General features: G+C 37.9%; 1 protein-coding gene across 7 annotated transcripts in view; it reads left to right on the top strand.

Moving 5' to 3' along the window:
- The window catches only part of FARS2 (phenylalanyl-tRNA synthetase 2, mitochondrial), a 551,313-nt gene that overhangs the window by 126,840 nt on the left and 400,376 nt on the right, over nucleotides 1–24,097 (top strand). For 5 of the 7 annotated variants that reach the window (XM_043590891.1, XM_043590887.1, XM_043590893.1 and 2 more), the window contains one exon: nucleotides 8,264–8,898. In XM_043590891.1, the coding sequence (XP_043446826.1) occupies nucleotides 8,287–8,898 (612 nt within the window). In that variant the 5' untranslated portion in view covers nucleotides 8,264–8,286. Of the gene's footprint in view, nucleotides 1–395; nucleotides 592–8,263; nucleotides 8,899–24,097 lie in introns of all 7 variants that reach the window. The other 2 variants (XM_043590888.1, XM_043590889.1) reach the window with 1 other exon arrangement.

The raw sequence follows: 24,097 nt of genomic DNA, 5'->3' as shown, positions 1-24,097 counted from the left end.
TCTCTCTCTCTCTCTCTCTCTCTCAAAGTAAATAAATAAACATTTAAAAAAATTGTTTTTACCGGAGTTTCAGTTTGGGATGATAAAAACAGTCCAGGAATAGATGGTGGTGATGTTGCACAACATTGTCAATGTACTAAATGCCACGGAACTGTACACTTAAATTTTATGTGTATTTTAAGTGCAGAGAAAACAATTTGCTCTGATTACAAGGAAAATGAGTGTCAGGGTAGCATCAAAATAAAGCTCAATATATTGTCTTTCTGCTTTAGGAGGAAGAGTAGAGGGTTTAATTCTGTTAAATGTGTCCCAGACTGGGTTTCCTAGGAAGCAAACTCTGAGGTGAAGTTTAGCATGCAGGACACTTATTAATTATGTGGTATTGCTCTTGGCAGCAACACCTATGGGGGACTGAGAAGAAGCTGGATTGGGCGGAGGGAGAAGTTGAGCTTCCGCACAGTCCCAACGAAAATCTCAGCCACCTGCATGGGGTCCTGTCATCCAGCCTTTCCTGAAACAAACCACCCACCATAATGGATGCAGACTGCTCCTGGAAGGTTGTATGACCCTGGGCAAGGCAGTTTTCTTGAGGTGAGGCTATCTTTAAAAAAGGCTGAAACCTGAGGGGCATCTGGGTGGATGAATCCTTCTCTCTTGAGGGTGGATTTGGGTAGTGCAGCACAGTTACTCATGGTAGTAATGACATCAAGTCAGAAGTTTGTTTTCTAATAATCCACAGTTTTAGACTATGTAAATAGAGGACCAGAAAGTAAGAGAAGAAGGACTCTTGTGGTGTTAGGTAATTTCTACAACTATCAATACCCAAGAATAAAGAAAAGGCAGGTTCCAGTCAGATTTTTCATTTATTTTCTGGTTTGAGTTTATTATTTGTAATTATTTATTTTTTTCTTATAAACACAAAGTTATGTAGTAGCTATAAGTAAATGTCATTTAGAGTACCATAATATTTTTTTTTTATGTCCTGTGATCTGTAATTAGTCAAAGTAGCTTAAAATACTGTATGTTTGCAGAACTTGGAATGACCAAAGAAGGAAGGAAAGTATGATGGAATGAATTAGTCCATCCTGTACACTGGAAGAGATGACCCCTTATCTTCATTGTTCCCATCATCAACAAACAACAGCAGTGAGCACTTTTTATAGGGCTCTGAGGCACTCACTCTAAAGCCAGCAGAGTGATTTTGCCTTCTGATGTTTATGGGAAAATGTATCAAAAGAAAGTCAGTATGAACTTACCTGAATAGCCTTTTAAAAAGAGTTTTGGCCCATTGCAGACATCTCAAAATGTCCTTGTAAGTAATAAAGTAATAAATGTCCTTGTAAGTAAAATGTCATTGCATTTTTTAGTAGTAGTGACTACCTATAGCATATTTTTTTCAAGTCATGGTAGAGTGAGAAGTACACAGAGTTCCTTATGTAGTTAATGTATGACATTTTTATATTTATTTTATTGCACTAAAACTTTTACCACTGACTAAAGAAACTATTATTTATACCTTTGTTTTTGTTCCTCTTTTGTCTCCGTCTTATTTTTCTTCTTCAGTGGCTTAGAGTATATTGGAAAGGTCATGGGATTCTAAAGTTAGAAGACAAGGATTCGAGGCCCCTATTTTCTACTTTTATCCATGGGAATTGAGTTATGTCATTTATGAACTGGTATTTCTTTTTCTGTGAATTGTGATGAATAATTATGTGTACTGCAGGAGGTCTTATTGGAATCAATAATAATAAAATGCATGTGAAACTATTTTATAAAATGTAAACATTCTTGTTATTGCGTATTTTTTCAAAAGCGATACTGCCTTCTTGATAAGGAGCTGTGCTGTATTCCTATAGGATATTCCTGTAGGATATTCTGACTTACAATGATTGGTTGATCGAAAAGTAGGCCTAACATTCAGTTAAGAAAGCTCTGGGGACCCAAGAGATTGGAGTGAAATGGGTTAAAATTAAGGGTGTGCCAGGAAGATAGGTTATCTGGTACTAAGTAATATTCAGATCAATATCCACCAGCCTCCGGAATCCTTGGTTGGTGACTTTCTTGGATTTGTACAGAATGTATATTAAATATTTATTTATTTATGAAAAATCAGTAATCTTTGGGTCTGTCTAGAAAATATTCTACTGATTGCTCTCTGCTGTTAGGTTGTTCCTGGATGACAGGTCACGAATTAACAGGTATTTCTTTTTGGCTGACTCCTGACTTCCTAGTAACCACATCAATCATCCTTGTTTCTCTAGTATTTTCCTACACATTCTGGGCTTATACTTTCTCTAAATCAGTTTCCTTTTACTTTTTCAAATTTTTCATGTTTCTCCTAATTTTTATTTTCTACAAATAACTCTTAAATGGATTCCCCTTAATTTCATGCACAGTGCCCTCCTCTGACCCTGTTTTCTAATATTTATAACTTTTCACTCTAAATTACAGCATTTGTCTTTGAAAAAAAATCACATTTATTTGGTGAATTTGAGATCATACACAGTATTTTTATTTATAAATCTACAGCTTTCCTTGAGAGATTAGGACCATCTATTAAAAGTTCCTTCAGCTTCCCTTCCTTGAGTCTCAGAAGTTTTAAATATTTTCATTTATTCTCTCACTGGTATCCTCCTTCATTTTTACATCTTCTGTTCATTTCTTAACCCATTATTGTCATAGACTCTCGGTCTAAATTTCTGTCTTGTCTAGCAAGACAGTGGGACGTAGGATGAAAAGTGAGATATGGCTAATGTCCGGGAAAAGACAAGAGCCCTGAATAAGGGTCCTCGCCCTGTTTTTATTAGGATCAGAAGGCTTACAAAAATGGAGATGGATGTGCACAAAGAGACAATGAATCTGTGAATATTACCTTGTGGATGTGAGGGAAAGGGGGTCTTGAAGATATCTGGGGTTAGGGGTTTGGTTTAATACAAAGCAAAATCCTAGTGCTGGGCAGTTGGGTGGAAGGTTGTTTACAACAGACATGAGGCAACACTTCTGTTTATCTTAGCTAGCCTAGGGGATGAGTCAGGGGAAATAGTCTCAGAGTTAACAAAGCACCTTTCTTTTTGTTGATTATCTCCACTCTGGGCTGTTAACACCTGCAGTGCAGTGGTCTGTAGCCCAATTTACCTATTTACCTAACTTGGTCCTTTCCTCCTGTGAAAGCAGCTTTTTGCTATAGTACTAAATTGGGGGTGCTTCCACCCTGAATATCTAATCTTGTTTATTTCATATACCTATGTATTGGGCACCTTTGTATCCTTATTTCTGGGCCTTTGCCCCTCCCTTTCTATTCTGGGGGCTCTGTACCTCCTCTCTATTCTGGGATGCCTTTGCACCTCCCTATTCTTGGTTGCCTTGTCTTGTTTGCCCAAACGTGGGTGTGAGCATCCTATGGCTTTGTATTTCTTTATGCCTTGCTAACCCATTGGTGTAAGCCTGGGGGATTCTTAAGTTTATCCCCCACCCATTATAATCTGATTTCTGGCCTCACTCAGCCATTGAAATATTGAAATTGCCCTGTTGATGATCATCTTGTCAAATAATTCTTTACTTTGCTCCTTGCCTAACCTCTTTGTTATGCTTTATCCTTTGACCAATTTTCTTTCCATCCTTTTCTGTTTTTCTTCTTTTACTTCTTCCCTACTCTTTTATCCAGTATCAGGGGTAGTGCTAGAGTCTGGGTATACAAAGATTTACATGAGAGAGAGAGAGTTAGTTAGTTCTACTCTCAAGAACCACATAGTCTAACAAGAAGACAAATAGTAATAATATAGCATGCTAAGGATTGCACATTCAGTAGCATTAAGGTTCGGAAAACACCTTGGTTTCCATCTAAAACTTCATTGTGCTTAGCTTCTGTGATACTGTACTCTTTGGTTCTCTTCTGGCTTATTCTTTATATACCCTTCCCTTGGAAATATGATAATTTCTAAGAGTTCAGTCTTTTGCCGATTTTTATTTTTGTTCTCACTTGCCCATGGATTCTCATATACTCTTATGATGTTACCTCTTACCTCTATGCACATAACTTTCAAGGTCTACATTTCTAGCACTAATCTCTCACTTCATTTTCAAACCCATACTACAGACTGATTCCTAGAAATTACTAACATGGCTGTCTTAACCCATTCTTAACTTCAACCTATCCAAAGCTATTTCCTTCTCCAACCACAAATACACATATGAAAATCACTTGAACAGACAAACAAAATTCATCCTGTGTTTCTTCAGTGAATAACTTTATTGTTTTCTCTGTTATCTGGTCTCTAGAGTCTCCAACTCTTGATTCAACTCATCTCTTACATATTGGGCATTGGGTTAAGTATATTATGAACAAGATCTAGTTTAATTCTTTTACTATGAGGTTGGTATTGTTTTCTAAATTTTTATACATGAGAAACTTGAGAGTCTGAAAGATCAGGCGGTGTGTCTGAGAATAATACGCAGTGCCTGACTGGCCAACTTAGGGTCACACCCACGTGGGTGTCTCTGCAAAGTGTGGTCTTTTGCCCATTGTATTGTATTGACTTCTCATGGTTGGTCTCACGGTCTCTTCTCTACCAATGTTAGCACATTTAACATCCACATTTGTACTTTTGTTACTTTTTGTGGCTCTATAATCTGCATATATTTGTGACTAGGAAGAGATTCTTAATAGTGTGGAAGAACTTTTCAGTGAATTAAGCTAAAACAGAGGTCAGCAGACTTTTCTGTAAAGAACAAGATAGTAAGTATTTTAGGTCTTTGCCGCTAAAGACCTAGTCTCTGGCAGCTATTCAGCTCTGCCTTCAGAGTAGAGAAGCCACCACAGAAAAACTATAAATGAATGGGCATTGCTGCAGTCCAAGAAAGCTATTTACAAAAACAGAACATGGGCAGGTTTGGTCCTATGGTTCTAGGTTAAATAGTATTTCACTTCCACTATCTAAACTAATGGGTTTTATTTGATGTATTAATTTATTCATTCCTGTATTCATTTGTGCACTTAAAATGCAATTATGTGTAATCATGTTCACATAAGAAAGAAGTTAAGAGAGGTAATTAAAGATGTGTAATTTGAATTTAACAGTCCGGGTCTATTGATTGAGAAGTACTTGAGTTGCTCAGAGTTCTGAATTTTGTTCTTGGGAAGATGTAAGAGTTTCTGCAAGTTGCATGATCTGTTTAAACCTTAGTTTCTTTGTAAAGTGGTAGGAATAGTACTTACCTCACAGTGTTGTTGAAAGCATGAGATAAAAGACCCTCCATATCAATAGAAGTCTGACTGCCATTGGTGGTATTTTCCCATGGCTCCTGTGTTTTCCACATGAACTTTTTTTTTTTAATGTTTATTTGTTTTGACACACACGTACACACCCACAGCCACAGCCACACACGAGTGAGGGAGGATAGAGAGGAAGGGCGAGCATCCCAAGCAGGTGTTCTTAGCACAGAGCTCCAGGCTGGGCTCTATCTCAAGAACCATGAGATCATGACCTGAGGCAAAATCAGGAGTCCAGTGCTTAACCAACTGAGTCACCAGGTGCCCCTTGAACTCTTACAGGAAATTTGACAGAGACAAAAGGAAAGGAATCTTGCTGGATGGAACTGGGAATGTTATCATAATCATTATTCTCTCTCTGTAAGAGATGATAATAGAAGAAAAAAACCCAAGTAATTGTTTTGGGTGGGGAGAATACACAGTGGGGAACATAATGCCAGGGCTGAGCAGATTAGATAAAAAGCCTGGAAAAGAAGACAAGATAATTAAACTTTCCTAAGTAAGGTAGAGGTGGGGTGAGGAGAACAAAGAAGGGGCATGAGGATAGGGCACAGATGTGGGAACAGAACCTAGAAATGCATGTGTGAAGGGCTGGGAATTGAGAAGGAAAAGACAGTCAGCAACCCTTGATTAACTGCACCAATAGCACCTTCTCCAGAAGAATTCTGAACTTTGTGTAACAGCATATGCCTTTGGAGGGAAGAAATGCTTTCTCATGTCTTGCCAAGGGTGCTGAGCTAGGTAGCTAATAACCTAACAGCCTGAGTATGTGCCAAGATGTATAAGGTGGCACATGCATATTTAAAATTCCTATCTCTTGCATTGACAAGCCCCTGAACACTGTAGATAGGAAGACAGATTCCCCCTGAAGCTCACCCAAAAACACTTTTAGAAACAACTGACAAAATAGTGCCGTATTTGAATAAATCCAGGGAGTTCCCGGGTATCTTGTGTCATGACAGTAGTCTCTGGCAAAGGTATAATGCACAGGCTTCTAATAAGCAATCACACACACCCACAATAACTTAACTTGTAGCTAGATATTTTCAATTGCACTTTTGAACCAGTTATGCTCTGCTGCCTGGGTACATGCTCAGTATGCTTTTGATGGTCACGTGGAACAATAGAATTCCCTTCTAATGCAGCTTACTATGACGAAGGTGTGTACTTTCTTAGTATGATTATAGGGCCATTAAAGTAAAATAATCACTTGGTTGTATGCTTTAAAGTAGCTCAATAGATAAAAACAATTCTAAAAGTTTGAAATTGATTTCGGTGATTTAATTCATAGTAAACTGTTTTCTTTTTTTTTTTTTTTAATTTTTTTTCAATGTTTTTTATTTATTTTGGGGACAGAGAGAGACAAAGCATGAATGGGGGAGGGTCAGAGAGAGAGGGAGACACAGAATCGGAAACAGGCTCCAGGCTCTGAGCCATCAGCCCAGAGCCCAACGCGGGGCTCGAACTCACGGACTGCGAGATCGTGACCTGGCTGAAGTCGGATGCTTAACCGACTGCGCCACCCAGGCGCCCCCATAGTAAACTTTTTTATGAACCTAGGGAAATGACATCTAAAGATTTTCATTACTGAGATCCCCGAGTCAGTTTAAAATTTGCTTCTATGACCATACATTAGTGGCCCAGACTCTTCCTCTGTTGTCTTAACTCTTCAGTGCCCTAAAGTTCAGTCAGCTATACCTGGGTCTTTGTCACCTTTTTGTTTGTTTGTTTGTTTCTTTGTTTGTTTGTTTTGAGAGAGAGAGCACTTGTGCACATGCACGTGTGCAAGCGGGGGAGGGGCAGAGAGAGAGAGGGAGAGAGAGCATCTCAGGCTCCATGCTCTTAGTGCACAACTCATGAACTGTGAGATCATGACTTGAGCCGACATCAAGAGTCAGCCACTTAGCCATCTTAGCCACCTCATCTTTGACGTTGAATGACCTGTGCCAGGTGACTTCTGAAGTGACTTTCCACTGTGAAATTTGATGATGCTTGTCTTAAATTAATTTGGTCTCTTCTTAGATTAAATTCTAGGCATTTTTTTTGTTTTTTAAAGATTTAGTCAGTACTTTGTTATTTGACTGCTCTGTATCCCTAGCCATGTAAGTGTAGCCCTTCTCCTGGTTTATTGTGGGTGTATAGTAGAAACTTGCTCTTTCGCAAAACAAAAATACAATGGTAGGATGCTGCAGTGGTATGACACACATTTAAATGACACGACCAAATGTGAGTACAGAAAAGATTTGCATTTATAAAAATAACTTCAGCTGTCCATTGGTATAGTCTATCACTTTGTATAATATTTCCTGAAGTTGTTTGTTTTTGTTATTATAAAAGTGAAAACTAAAATAACCACCACCTGAAGTGGTGTATTTTATTTGAAACATCAAAAAAATTGTAATGTGATAACAATTTTGTAACATTACGTAACAACATTTTGTAATATATGGGATAATCCAGAAGTCATGTCTGTCACAGGTAAGCAGAACTTGGTAGTTAGGAGGATAAACAGAAATGTGCAGGATGGCTGTTTCAGATATCATCTGTTTGTTCTGCTGTATGTAATCATGTGTTTCCTTTAATTAATGAGACTTTGGTAGGGTCAGCCAAGCCCTCCCTGTCTTTTAGATGATCCCTCTAAACTTTTTGGTTCTTGAATAGTCCAAATACAAGGAAATTGTCACATTTAAAGTTTTATTCAACATAAGGGATTCAGGACATGACATGATGTGATAAAGGAAGATTTCTTCAAACTCAAGGGCAAGGGAAGGACAACTTGAGAGTAGGTGTCTAAAAGTGACGTCCAAGGTTCTTTTGACTTAGAGCGGTGACTATTAAGCCTCTGGCAGCAGATTTCCTTAATTTGATCTGTGTGGAGGAGGTCGTGGGGAGACAGATGTCAGGACAGTGAGGGGTTGGGAGGAGACACAAAGGACATGTTTACTTTTTACAGTGTGAAGCCTGACCTGTGCTTTGCACGTGTGCTCTTTCCAGACTCTGTGAAATAAGTTTCTACAATGATTTGTTCGACACTCAGGAGAGTTGGCCACGTGCATATCTACCTGGTGAGGAAGGCCAGCGGTGTCTCCAAAGGCCATCATCAACAGACTGTGGGCTCAAGACCTGCTGCTTCAGAGTTTGCTGCCCGAGGAGCTTCGGGCAACGTGCTGGAGCTGCTGGGCAAATCCTACCCTCAGGACAACTACAGCAACCTCTCCCGGAAAGTTCTCTCCAGGGTTGGCAGGAATCTGCACAATCAGCAGCATCACCCTCTTTGGCTGATCAAGGAGAGGGTGAAGGAACACTTCTACCAGCAGTATGTGGGCCGCTTTGGGACTCCGCTGTTCTCAGTTTATGACGACCTTTCTCCAGTAGTCACCACCTGGCAGAACTTTGACAGCCTGCTCATCCCAGCCGACCACCCCAGCCGGAAGAAGGGAGACAACTATTACGTGAATGGGACTCACATGCTGCGAGCTCACACGTCCGCACACCAGTGGGACCTGCTGCATGCTGGGCTGGATGCCTTCCTGGTGGTGGGTGATGTCTACCGGCGCGACCAGATAGACTCCCAGCACTATCCAGTGTTCCACCAGCTGGAGGGCGTCCGACTCTTCTCGAAGCATGAGGTGAGTCTTGAGACATTTCTTATCCTTGACAGAAGGCCTGGATGTTCTTGTTGAAGTCCCTAAAGTTTATCTCCATGAAACCACTTGTCCTTGATCTCATTTTGCATTTGTGTATTATACATCCTTGATGATTTCCTTTGTACAGGCCAAGCCTCAATATTTTTGATTGATTTGTTGTGTTGGTACCTACAGAAATTAGTGGGCTTTTGTTTTTGCCTGTCTGACCTTATTCTTTCAATATTGACCTGCTTTTTTCAGAGTTTCTTCATATGAATGAATAGTCAGTGGTTCAAATCTAACCTCAATCCAAAAGGAGGAACATACAGTGCTGAAATCTGTGGTCAGATTATTCCAGTTCTCAGTTCGTAAGAGTTAATTATGTGTTCATGCTATTAGAGGTTAATGAATTTCTTATGCAGTATAGGGGACTGGCAATTTATTGGCTGAGATTGGAAACTTGTCTTACCCCAAGCTCTTCCCTTACCCTTCCCTGCTTTACATTTGTAGGTGCATTACATTTTTTTTCTTTGTGAGGTGTCTTAGTTGTTGCTGTTCCTGAAGTGTATGTGTGGATGCTTAGCGCTTTTTGATTGGGAAATCTGATATTCTAGTTATTCTTAAAAGCACCCAGCACCTTGCATTTGTTAGTTGATATCATAATATATTGATTTCCTAATTTTTTTTTGGCAAATTATGAAAATCCCTAAAAGCTTGAGTCTGTTTCCTAAAAACCTGCATTAGCACTAGTCTTTCATTCATTTATTTTTAAGTCTCTATTTTTTTTAAGTTTATTTATTTTGAGAGAGAGAGAGAGAGTATGAGCAGGGGAGGGGCAGAGAGAGAATCCCAAGCAGGCTCTGTGCTGTCAGTGCGGAGCCCAGTGCAGGGCTTGAATTCACGAGCCAGGAGTTCCTGACCTGATTTGAAACCAAGAGTCGGACGCTTAACCAGTTGAGCCACCCAGGTGCCCCTCTCTGTTTTTTATGTAAGAAACAAATGGAATTAAATGAAGCACAGCAAGTATTTTACTTTTACTCCTTTAGCACTTCTTCCAAATGTGTTCATTGAAATAGGAGGGATGATTATCATCACAAAACTCCCTGCTGTGAACATAAGCTAAATGGGTTGTTGGACATGGAAAGGAATAGTATATGATCCCTAGGCTAATAAGTGACCATTGTTTTCTTGTATTAAATGAGTCATGTCATACAAGACAACTGTTTGCCTCAGGATGTGCTGTTTTCCTGTGAGTTTGTGATAATACAGCAGTAGGTTAGCTTTACACAAAAAGGCCACCCAAACTTGATTGCAGAGCTGCTTAAATGAGCACTCTTACTGGTCGGAATAGCTGTCTATTTTCTAAGTCAGACTTAGTACTATTAATAAGGATATGAGTTTATTGGGCAATGAAAAGGAAGTTAACAAAGACAGGTGAAAGTCGAGGAAATAAGACCAAGTGATAGAAGGTCACCTACAGTTAATGTCCTGGAGGAGACGTATGCTAGTAATATGATGTCCAGGTCACAGCAGCGGGCAGGTGCTCAGCCCAGCTTACCTCATTAAAACACTGAGAAAGGAAAGCGCTCACTAATTTGTAAGCCTGAATGCCTTGAAAGTGGCAGGGAAAGCTTCGAGACTTACACTAGCATTTTAATGGAGGAAAAATCCTTGGAAGGTGGAAAATAGGAAGAGGGGTAGGAAACTGATCTTCATCTTGTTTTCTTATTTGGGGTCCAGTCCAATTTAGTGGGTAGCAAACATGACTAATCTGGACTGATAATGTTACTGTATTTTCTGCTGTATAGTTTACAAAATTATACATAATACCTACACATATAAAACTAATGATATAGTTTGATAAGAGTTCCTGTTTATTGTTTCGTTCACTCCTCTTGAAAACTTCATGAGATCAATTGTTTACATTTGAACCATGAGGAATCTGAAGTCCCCAAACGTTGCCCCAGGTTACCCACCCAGTTGGTGGTAGGGCTAAAACTTGAACTCAGGTATTTGTAGTTCATTGCCCATTCTTCTGTATTCTGTTGCTTTTCAGGGGGCTGCTTTGTAAGTGGAACCTGTTTATGACCCAAGTAAAATGTTAGTTTCAAGAATGGTGTTGGGGAGAGAGAGGGTTTTTTTTTGTTTTTGTTTTTGTTTTTTAATTCTTGGCCTCAACTAAAGTGTTGGTACTAAGTCTGACCTAATCTTAACCCTCAAAAAAAAGTTTTTTCCTTCTTTTAGTTTATTCCCCTAGGAATAGGACTTTTAAGTAACTTTAATCATGGTACTTATGTAATATGTAATTAACAATTATATTATTATCTTTTAATAATACAGAAGTCCGGTTTTTAACAATCTTTGTAATTATTATTTTAATCGCTATAAGGTATATGTCAACAAGAAGAAAAGTAAATACAGAGGTATGGGTAAAAGAAATAATGATAAGCCTAGAAATGGCTGAATTATGACTCTCTCTCTCTCTCTCTCTATATATATATATACACACACACACACACACACATACATATATATATATTTTAACTATCAATTGTTAAGAAAACCCTTTTTATTTAGAAAAAAGGTTAAACATATCAGTACTCACAAATCTAAGTGGGTTAAATTTACCAATTGAAGACATACATTATCAGGGGTGCCTGGGTGGCTCAGTTAGTTAAGTGTCCGACTTTGGCTCAGGTCATGATCTTGCAGTTCAGGAGTTCAAGCCCCACACCGAGCTCTTTGCTTACAGCTTGGAGCCTTGGAGCCTGCTTTGGATTCTCTGTCTCTCTGTCTCTCTCTCTCTGTCTCTCTCTCTCTCTTTACCCCTTCCCCACTTGCTCTCTGTCTGTCTCTCTCAAAAATAAACAGAAAAAAAAGACATACATTATCATAATGGATGTTTTTCAATTAGAGAGGTCCAAAACAAAACGATACTGGAGGCTGAAAATAAAGGGCAGGAAAAAGATATATCAAAAAATACTTACCAAAAGAAAGCTGGTACAGCAATATTAATATTAGACAAAATAGAATTTATGGGAACAATGATAAGTATGAATAAAGAATACATCAACCATGATGCTTTATGAGTCAGAAATTTTAATGTGTCCAACATCATAGCCGTAATACATAAACCAAAACTGAAGAAATAAAAGTTAAATTTGATAAATTTATAACCATAGTAGAATTTAAATGACTTGAATCAAAAATCAATGGATTAAGAAGACAAAATGAGTAAATATGCAGACAACCTGAAAACATGATTAACAGGCTTGATTTATGTTTATGTTTAAAATTTTGTAACTAAACTAAAATCCTGTAACTATACACACACACCGATTCTATCCCCAGAGTCAAAGGCATACAGTGTGGGCTAACAATAACTTGTCCATAGACTAGCAGACAGCTGAAGTCTAAACAATTGTCAAAGAATCAATAACATAGAACTATGCTTGACTGCAATGTAGTTTAGGTAGAAAGCAGGAAGAAAAGAAAAGAAAAGAAAAGAAAAGAAAAGAAAAGAAAAACGTTTCACATCCTCAGACGTTTAAAAATTCACAGCTATAGTATTCATGGGTTAAAGAGACATATTACAGTAAATTACAAATCACTTATCACTAACCAGCAATGAAAACACTCTCTTTAGACTGCTCAGATGTGGGGGAAAATAGTGACTTTATTTTGTAGAAACATAAAACAAAATGGGTTGGATATAGCTAAAAAGGTACTTGTAGCACATTTAATTTAAAATATACTTAGGAAAAAATTATTTTTTAAGTTTCTTTGAAAAAAAATTGCTTTTTAATGTGGGGCGTCTGGGTGGCTCAGGCGGTTGGGTGTCCACCTTTGGCTCGGGTCATGATCTGAGTCTGTGAGTTCGAGCCCTGCGTCAGGCTCTGTGCTGACAGCTCGGAGCCTGGAGCCTGCTTCGGATTCTGTGTCTCCCTCTCTCTGACCCTCCCCTGCTCATGCTCTGTCTCTCTCTGTTTCAAAAATAAATAAACATTAAAAAAATTAAAAAACATTTTTTTAATGTTTATTTATTCTTGAGGGAGAGAGAGACAGAGCATGAGCAGGGGAGGGGCAGAATCTGAAGCAGGCTCCAGGCTCTGAGCTGTCAGCACAGAGCCCGATGCGGGGTTGAACTCACAAACCGTGTGATCGTGACCCAAGGCGAAGTTGGACGCTTAACCCACTGAGCCACCCAGGTGCCCCAGGAAAAATTTTAAACCCTGAAAAATATCTATCAACTAAGTTCAGTTTAAGATGCTAAAGCAAACAGCATTGTTTTTAAAAAATGGAAGATAGGCGGGTTGAATCGATTTTAATAGTCCCAAATCTTACAAAACAGCAACTGGAATAGCAAAGCCCATCTCCAACACAGCTGGGTGACAAGTTCTCCCTCAGATCTTCACAAATGCTGGGAACTCACAACTGACAGCTGGATGATCTGCATTGTGTCAGCAACTGAGGCCATGGAGGGAACCAGTGGTGGCTCAGGAGATCTGAGTCTCTCAGAGAACAAACTTTGGAGAACCAAATTTACTAGCAGGCCTTTGACATTTAGTACTAGTTAATAACATTGTTCACCAATGACCACCAACATCCCAAAAAGAAGGGTCAGGGCCAGCCTTTTGGGTCTCCTGATGAAAGAATACAATGCCAACTCTAAAGTCTTGCCAAAAAATTTGGACCTGAATCTGATCAAATCTCTAGATCCAGCTCCAAATTTATAGAAAGTACAGAGTACAGAGAAACATGTTAAACAACACCATGGAGAATTAATAAGCAAAATCCAGCCTGTGGGAAATGTGACAGCAATGCTACTCAAGATGTTACCTGCATAATGAATAAATAGAAGAATCAATAGGAAGACCTTAGAAATGTTTAAGGAGCAGTGTTTAGAAATGTTTTAGCCATCATATTCAATTTGTTGAATAGCATATATTAAATTGCTTCTGGTGTTCTTAGATGATCTTGGCGAGTTGCACGTGTTCAGAGTGTTTAGTAGTTGTGCACAGTGGGACCGGGTCTTAGTATAAGACCGACTGGAAATCTAAAACCATCCTTTAACACAGATAGTTTGAGAAGCCTGCTCTACAGGATAAATGATTCAGTTTTGTCAAATAAATGGCAAGAACATTAAAGATGAGAAGAAAGATCAAGTAATCACAATGTGTAGATCCTGTCAAGAGAAAACATCTTTAAGGGAAGAAATCATTTGAGACCACGGGGAATTTGAGTACTAACTGAATATTTAAATTTAATGAGTTCTTTTATTTTTATTTTTAAAGGTATGATCATTGTATTATATTTTTATAAAGTCATTTTCTTTTAGATATATATATTGAAATACTGTGGGTGAAATGATCAGATGTCTGTGGTTTTCTTCAGAATAATATGGGGATAGGCATTTGGGGATGAATGGAAGAGGATTGGTCATGAATTGTTAATTATCTAAGCTGGGTGTTGGATATGTGAGGATTCATTATCCTTTCTACTTTTGCACATATTTGAAATTTTTCTGATAAAAGTTTAAAGAAAAAGACTGAAGGAAAAACACTGGGGTCAGTCATTTAATTAGAAAAACATTTGGTGAACACAAACTGGGGTCCAGATCTTTAAGAAGGTTTCAGACAATCATGAGATGCTCCGTGATTTCATGTGGGAAACAATTATTATTATTTCTTTAATGTTTATTTATTTTTGAGAGGATGGGGGGCAGGAGAGACAGACGGATAGACACACACAGGATCTGAAGCAGGCTCAGTGCTGACAGCAGAGTGACAGTGAGATCATGACCTGAGCCAAAGTTGAACACTTAACTGACTGAGCCACCCAGGTGCCCTGGGAGACATTTATTAAGATTAAAAAACAAAGAGGAAGCAGGAGATATTATTATAAGACAATACGTTGCTTTCCATAGAAGGCTGAAGCCAATTACATCTAGGATCATTAGCCTCTCTTCCATCATCCTGAGATGACTGTACATGTTTTTACCAAGTCTGAAAGGCTTGTACATTGTTTCAGAGAATAGAAAGAGAGACCTATCAAGCTCATTTCATGTGGTTAGACATGTTCATATACAAACTAGATGAAAGAGAAAATTTTAGAATTTTCATCTTTATGAACATAGATGATTCTCTAATTTTTTTATTTTTTTATATGCTGAATTTTATTTATTTATTTATTTATTTATTTAAAATATGAAACTTATTGTCAAATTGGTTTCCATACAACACCCAGTGCTCATCCCAACAGGTGCCCTCCTCAATACCCATTACCCACCCCCTGTCAACCCTCAGTTTCTTCTCAGTTTTTAAGAGTCTCTTATGTTTTGGCTCCCTCCCTCTCTAACGACGATTCTCTATTAAAAAAAAATTTTTAATATTTTTAATTTTTTTGAGAGGGAGAGAGAGCAGGTGAGCATGAGTGGGGGAGGGGCGGAGAGAGGGAGACACAGAATCTGAAGAAGGCTCTAGGCTCTGAGCCGGCAGCACAGAGCCTGACGTGGGGCTCAAACTCATGAACCGTGAGATTATGACCTAAGCCGAAGTCGGACGCTCAACCAACTGAGCCACCCGGGTGCCCCAGATGATTCTCTATTTTAATGAATAGATACAGAATTTTTAAGTGAAATATTTGCAGATTTAATTCACTGATGTATTGTGTTCTACCGCATTATTATTATAAATTTATTCCATTATATTAACTTCTGTAAGGAGAAAAATCATGTGATCGCCTCAAAAGAGGTAGAAAAATAATTTGATGGCATTTAATGTTTTATGACATTGAAGAAGCATTGGATGACATTAATGACTTATACAAACTTTTAGTTAGGAATAGAAGGGAACTTTCTTAACTGACCTGATATTTGTCAAGCAGTCACAGCAAACATCGTAATTAGTGGTGACTCATTATAAACATTTCTATCAAAATTAGCAATAATTTGGGATTATTGCCATTACTGGTGCTATTCATCATTGTGTAGAAGTTCTACTTTATGTAGTAAGCCAGAAAGAGAAATGGAAGGTATAAGCATTGGAAAACATGAGATAAAGCTGCTTCATTTGTAAATGATATGATTGTTTGCCTCAAAAATTGAATAGAATATTCAGGTCAATTATTAGAACTAATGAGAGAGTTCAGTAGAGTTGATGGGTATAAAGACTATAATATAGAGAAAATACATTTCTTATTCATAAGTAATAGCCAATTAGAAAATATAAAGGAATAAAGATTTCATTCATCATATCAACTAACACTTTGAAGTGCCCAGTTATAGTTGTTCCAGAAGATTGTCAAGATATTTATGGATAAAATTACCAGATACTATTAAAAGATGTAAAAGAAGAAGAGAAAAAAGAGAGATATGTCATGATCACAGATTCGTAGTTAGGAAACAATATCATGACAATAGCAGTTCTTCCAAAGTCAATCTATAAATTTGGCACAAATCTAATCAAAATATCCACTGGGTATTTTAGAGAAGTTGAAGGACTGATCTTCAGATTCATAGGAAGAGCAAGTTTATGAATAGCCAGAATAATTTTTACAACACAGGTATAAGGTGCATGCCTTACCAGCTGTCAAGACTTCTAATGCTCTAGTTATTAAGATGGTTTATTATTGGCACAAGTTTAGTCAAATAGAGAATTTTGAAATAGCTCTACTCATATTTGTGATTTTATTATCTTACTATAAAATGGAGATGATGTTAAATAAGTGGAGAGATGATGGATTCTACATGAATTGCTCGGAGACAATTATCTGTGTAGGGAAAAAGAATTGATCTTTATCTCACACCTAATTCAAAATGCAATTCTGGATGGATTGACAATTCATTTGTGAAGAGGTCTTTAAAACTTAAGACGATATGAGAGATTATTATTATTATCACTTTGAAGGTAGATTATAATATTGTAAACCGAGACTCTCTAAACAAGAAAAATCCTAAGTAGAAAACATTGTTAAAGAGTCACTACATTAAGGTAAAATTTCTGTCTAATAAAAGCCTTCATAAATGAAGTTGAAAGACAAGTAACAGGCAGGGTGGAGGTATTTGCTGTGTGTATAGCTAAGAGATTAATGTTATCAAATTAAAAAGTCTTAGTTTGAAAAAAAGAATCCAGTAGGGAAGGTCTGACAATACCAAGTGTTGGCCAATACGTGGAGCCATGGCAATGCTCTGGGGGAGTATGAAATCAGAACACCTGAAATTTCATGCCCACGTATATACTTAGATATGTTCTAAGATTGAGTGCTTATATTAGCAGATAGATGAGAATGTTCATAGTGCTATTAGTATTAACCCAAACTTGGAACAACCCATGTTTCTACCAAGAGTAGAATAGATAAGTAAATTATGGTATATTTATACAGTGGTATGTGAGTGAAAATAAGTGAAATCTGGGAAATATCTGTGAAAATGAGTAAGTCACAAGGATATACATCAATATGACTGAATATAGAAAGTAGTATTAGGCAAGGAAAGAAAGTTACAGAAACTTACATTGTATAATTGTATTTATGTAGAGTTTAAAAAATGGGAAAAATTAATATGTTATATAGGGGTTCGTGCATATGTGGAAAAATTAAAGAAAGCAAGGGAATAATGAAAAAATTTAGTTGTTACCTCTGTTAGGAGCGGCAAGGGGATTGTGGTCAGGTAGGGGCTTGAAAGGGGCTGCAAAGTTTTTGGTATTGTTTTCTGTAAATGGATATAGGTGGCGAGCACACGTGTATGTGCTTTTATTCTTTAAACATGATACACTATACACTATATGAATGATTTATTGTGTAAATTTTTAAAAATTATTCATCTCATCAGCATTAATAGTCTATCAGCTAGTAAACAAGTACTGGTTTTATCCGCAAATAACAAAATGCAAAGTACTAGAACCAAATATTGTTCCAAATCCATTAGATTGGCAAAAATTAATAACCCTGGCCAGTAGCAAGAATCTAGAGGAACCACAAATCTTGTACCTTTCTTTTGGGAGTGTATATAGTTGTCTCCACTTTGTAGAGTTATTTGCTAGTTTTTTTTTTTTCTTTTTTAATTATATGCTCTAATGTGGCATTTTTTTCTTTAAGTATAAAGAAAGTATTGGCTATTTGTACACTGAATACTTTATTTTAGTTAACATAAATAGAGTACGTATGTCAACAAGGATGAGGTTTTAATACAGGGTTGAGAGAAACCAATAAGTTATGAGTGATACCAAACTGTGATGTCTTTTTTAATAGATATTTTAGAATATGCCCAATAACAAGTGTTCTCATTGTATACTTGCTTATGCTTTCTTTGTTTTCACTTGTTGTAGCTCTCTTTCCTTCTCTCTCCCCCCATCACACATACCGTGTTTTTTTGGTTAGATAAATACGTAGGTAGGTGTGAGAAAAATATATGGGAGTGATAAACATCAAAATCAAGACACTGATTACCTGGCAGGCGAAGGAAGTGTGAGTGGTGGCAAGCATCATTATTCTTTGCTAATAATGCCACAAATTATGGTTTTTTTTTAAGCATAGAAGGATTTTTGAGATTAAAAAGTTTGAGCATCACTGTTCAATTCCTTCAAAACTAAATTTTTACTAAACATGTGAGGCATTTATTTTACAAAGAGTAGAAAATCTCATGTGTTTGACAGACCCACCAGAGGGAGCCCATACAAATCCTGTATCTATTTAATCTGATGTAAAAAAAAATTAATAAGTACATACCTGGACCTGTTCAAAGAAGCTATATTTTCCTCTTGTCCCTGGAGATGTCTTGTCCTGTTCCACCAGCTGTGTCCTGTGTACGATTCCTGTGAATGCATTCAGTACAGGAACGCATCAAGGGGCTGTGGAGGAGGTAGGATGCTCTGCAATTTATTCTTCACTGCAGAGTCTTTGTTTCCTCAGAGTGTCTTCATTGTCTTCATTCCCCTTAAATGACTTCCTCTGGGTCAGTTTTATCCAGAGTCTTTCTCTTACATACACACCTATGCAAGCTGTACTTCTGTCTGACTTTAAAATTGTTCATGATGAGCCTTCCTTTCTTCCTATTTCTGTCTTTATTATTAAAAAAAAATCTAAATGCTGCTTCTTTTTAATTTTAAGAATGTGTGTATCTATCTTGTTTTTGTCTTCTTGGCTAGTAATTCTCAAACTTGAGTGTAGTAACAAGTCCTCATTCATTCACCTAGTTTTTGTTGATCTTCCAGGAAAATTATAAATATAAGAGCAATGTAGCAGGTTTTATAAATATATATTTGTTCACTTTAAAGGACTCTTCCTTGTCCTGAGATTATTTCCTTGCTACTTTCATAACTATCCAAATATTCCTTTATGAAGTGATGGTGATAGAATTCTAAAAATATGCCTGTACGTGGCAAAATAAAGCATTGCCAACCTTATCTTCCTTCCTAGAATTTTTTGAAATTTTTACTGGCCTACAGAATACAAAGTAAAGTCTTATATTTCTAAGTAAACACAAGTATGGTGTGATAAATGGAGACATAGTTATATTATGGAGAAGTTGTAAATATTTTATAATTAATATCTAATTTATGAATATCTACATGGAAACAAAGGGAATGTTTTTATAGAAGAGATGAGTACTAAAGGTATGTAGGGAAGTAAATTTTGACTTAATTTGGACCACAACACATTACTTCATCAAGAGGTCGAAGTTCATATCCCATCCCATCTCAACTGCTTACTCTTTAAAAATAATCACTGTCATTCCCCATTTCTTCTTGTCAGAGTGTGGTTAAGGGGTTCCTTCCATGGCCTGTGCTCCTTCCTGTAATACTCAATCCTACTGGAGTGGATATCCTTCATTTAGAACAACCCTTTTGACATCCTTTGTGGCTCATCCATGTTAGAAAACCACTCTCATTTATCATCAGCAAATTTCATTTTTGCTCCCTTTGATAATCTCTCCCACCTTCCAGATGGTTCATTAGAACCCTCCTGTTCTTGGGCTTCTTTTTCTGAGCTTCCCCACTGTTACTCTTGTGGTGAGCCAAAGGTAGTCTCTTTATTCCTGCTTTCTACCCTGAATCACTTTTCTATCATTTAGTGAATGACAGGGTTTTATTCTCTACCATGTGGTTATTGGGTTTCCTTAATAGCCTCATGTGGAGGGGCTTTATTGAAGGCATTTTTGTTTGGCTTTGATAGATTATAGTCACCATGTTTCCCTAATCTCTTCTTTAAAATCTTTTAGGAAGGACTCCCTCTGCCAAAGACACAGTTAAATTGAAATGGCTTTTCTGATTTTAAATTCTATTTTTTGAGCCGAGTGTTTACTTAGGTATATCGCTTGACAGTGAAGCAAAAGACAACTGGTCACAGCCAGGAGTCCACAATATATTGGATTTGAGTAATAACCCATTATTGGAGGACAAAGTGGGGGTTGGAGAAGCATTTAAAGAGAGACCAGTCTCTGTTTTCTGTGGCACAGGCTTTTGCAGATAATTTGTTCTTGCTATGACAAAATAGAAACTACTAGTGTCTTAGCCTCCTGAGAACCTGTCACTGACCCTTAGTGTTATCGCCCATGACCCTCACTGAGCTTTCAGTACTTCCTGCCTTGAACTTTTAGTGTGTGTATGTCTGGTATCTCCAACTGGTTGGTCACTTCCTTAACAGTGTCTCTAACTCAGGCTCCTGCACAGAGTACCAGTTGGTAAATGTGGCACTTGCATGTCTCCCTTATTCTTGTCTGCCAGCTTCTACTCTGCAAAGGATGGCAACTAATATAATTCAGTGCATGGCAGCTCACCAGTCCACCCTTCTGGCCAGGCATTCTCAGAGCTGACTCTCATGCTCCAGCCTTCCAGAGGAGCAGGTCTGTCACTCAGGCCTGGATTGCAGGACAGAAACCACATAGTAATGGGCCAAGGAAATGTTAATATAAAGAATTATTCAGTATAACATAGAAAACTGGGGTAATGAGGGACTGGCTAGTAAGATGTAAAGAGAACTAGCAGATAAGTGAGCAGGTGATACCCCTAGGATTGACACTGAGTTCTTAAGGAAGAGCCCCCTCCCCCATACCCCCAGCTGTGGTTCACTAATGGCACAGAGGTGGTAGTGGTTTCATGCTGGTGAAATTGCTGGATGTCCACATTCTGGAATTTGCTGGAAATCTGCTTTTTGAGGTGCCAGGGAAAGCTATGTTGGAGGTGGTGTCTTGTAGGAAGCACTCTGCTATAAAATTGCCTAAAAAGTGTAGTGGAGGAAGCAACTGATCACTGTGGTGAGCTGAGTGCTGGGTTTACACTGCAGGGCACATGGGATCCAGCAGGAATCCCTTTGCAATGAACAAGAGACCTCTACTGACAGAGTTTAACATTGTGCCAGCTGGCAAAGGAAAAACATTTGAAGGGCCCAACTCAGTTTTCACAGAGCGGTCAATGGAGGATTGATTTGTGGGTGAGAGGCAATACATTGGTAACTGGCACAGCCAGCTTGCTCATTTTCCTGAGTACCTAGAAGTCTTTAGGGAGATAGGCTGTTATTCACCCAATAAATGGGTTGCTAGAGAAAGTCATATTTAGGGAGGCACAAACATTTGTCCGTGATTCTAATTTAAAATTTCTGAATGTAATTTAGGTTGTGGACAAGCTCTCTAGTTATTGCTTCTTAGTACATGGAATGTATAAAGGACAGAGGATGTTCTGAAGGGTAAACTTGTACTCCTGAACCAAGATAGCTTCCAGAGAAAAACAGATGAATATCCTCTACATCTCATCCCTTGAAGATCTCAGGAAAATCATTATCATTTACATTCTGCCTTTGTTATTGGAGGTCAAGAGGGCCTCATTAGGTTTTTACTTAATCCACATAATTACAATAGGAGTATTTTTTGTACTAGCTGAAGTGATGTGTGAAAGTAGCAAAAATATTTTCACAGTGACATATGCTCTTTTGCAGTAGACTTTACACCTTGCTGGAGACCACATTTCTTTGTGTGGTGCACATTACGGAAACCTACTTGTATGGAAGGGATGGTGTAATTTCACATTTCGACTTGGTAGGTACAGGTGGGAAAGGTAAGGAGAGAGAGTTTTCTTTACCAGCCAGTCTCAGATCCAGCAACTAACCTGTGATAAACATATCTTGTTGAATTGTTGGGTCAGATACCCGAGTCTTCTCTTAGATTTAAAAGATGATGCTCCTGCTGTTTGACTTGTGTCTGCTTTCTGAAGCTTTGTCCTTGAATCTTCTGTCTAATGTCATCCCCCAGACTCATCTGGGGGTAGGTCTCTGAAATTGTAAACTGGTTAATATGAATGAATTTGAAAGATTAAAACAGTTTTCTTAAACCAGATGCATCATTTAACGACAGTGTTATTTTTCACCAGTATGGAGACTTTAATGTTATATATATGATTGATAGCATTTCATCATAGCAATGATTTCTATTCTTTTTCTTTTACCATTTGGGAATCTGCTGAGAGATTTGGATACTAAACATACACACACACACACACACACACACACACACGATTTTGTATATAGCTTAAGCAGTATGATATGTTCCTGGATTAGGTTGTGAAATTAGAAGTCACTGTCGAGGAGATAGTTCAGTCTCCAGGTCAGTAATTCCCAGCCCAAGTCTATAGTAAATTGGAAAAGCTGTTGTTCTTTATTCCCTTAGTAATTCTCTCTTCCCACTTCTGCTGTTTCTTTATAATACCTCTCTTGGATCACATTGAGATCCAAACTGGGACTATGTTTGGTGGTGGATTACATGAATAACAGCAGAAGTTAGGGTTAAGTTAGCTATAGGAAGACATAGAACCACTGCCTAATTTGGGAATGACCAGATGTCAGCTGTTGGGGTGATTGGAGGATCAAGACTGAAGTCAAGTTAAGAGTCAAAGGCTAAGAATAGGAGGGTGACTTAAATGTTTTGGGGGAAGCCAAGGGGACAATTTTTGCCTAAGTTCTTATGTCGTGGCCATTCTAGATCCAAGAAATGGAAATAGTTGTTCTAGGTTTAGAAGCTTGTAAGGTAGAGAGCTACCTTGAGATCAGACTCAGGTACAGAGTTGGGTGGCATGGGTCTTGTGGGGAGCAGATTTTAGTACAAATCCACTAAAGGTGACTCTTGGAGGCCTGGTATGTATTGGGGTTTAGATAATTCATTGTAGGTATCATTTAGGTTTATGACCTAGGCTCAAATCAAAACAGAGTAGGGTTTACATTAGACAAGTGGAAAGAATAACTTTCTTACTGTACAGAATTATCAGTGAAAGGCTGTTTTTAAGGGATTTTTGGGTCACTTTATCATTCCAGGTAATGTTTCTCCATATTTTAAGGAGATGGACTCTTAGAAGGTTAAAGACCCTCAGTTCATTTGTCCCAACTCTTTCACCTTTTCAGTGCAGAAACTTGTGATAGCAATGATGTGTCATTTCTTGGGGAATTTGATGGTGGGACCATGTAGAATATGTATGTTTCTACTTTGGCAATCGTGGTGTAAATGATTCTTCTTTGAACGAAATTGTCAAGTTTAATTTGAAAATCTTTTTAGATGTTGATTCCATCATGCATCGATATATATGATACCATTTATCAAGTAACCCACAACAAACATGTCCATAGTGGTAGGACTAACCATGGTTTATTGTTAAAAAGCTCCTCCAGCATTTGAAATCTACATCTGCAGCCAACCTTGGGTACTATTGAAGATTAACTGATAGTCTCCTTCTAATGAATTGTGGAGATTCCAACTTTTCCAATGTGGTCCAGGGCTATAGGAGTTTTTTGGTGTTGTCTTTTTGTGTTAGAATTCTCTGGAAACAGAACACTAGTTGTGTGTGTGTGTGTGTGTGTGTGTGTGTGTGTGTGTGATTTATATAAAGCGATTTATTATAAGGAAGTGGCTTACATGATTATGGAGGCTGAGAAGTCAGACCACGGATAGCCAGTAGTATAGTTCCAGTCTGAGTCCAAAGGCTTGAGAAGCAGGAAAGCCAATGGTATAAGTTCCAGTCCAAATCCACAAGTCCAATGGCAAGAGAAGACTGACATTCTGCCTCAAAGACAGCCACGCACAGAGAAAATATTTATTGTTACTCAGCCTTTTATTTTATTCAGGCCTTCAACAGATTAGATAAGGCCCAATCACATCGGAGACTGTAATCTGCTTTACTCAGCCTACATATTCTGATATTAAACTCATCTATAAACACTCTCC

Source organism: Prionailurus bengalensis, chromosome B2, assembly GCF_016509475.1.
Source record: "Prionailurus bengalensis isolate Pbe53 chromosome B2, Fcat_Pben_1.1_paternal_pri, whole genome shotgun sequence".
Taxonomy (NCBI): Eukaryota; Metazoa; Chordata; class Mammalia; order Carnivora; family Felidae; genus Prionailurus; species Prionailurus bengalensis.
This window is presented reverse-complemented; position numbering and strand designations above follow the sequence as displayed.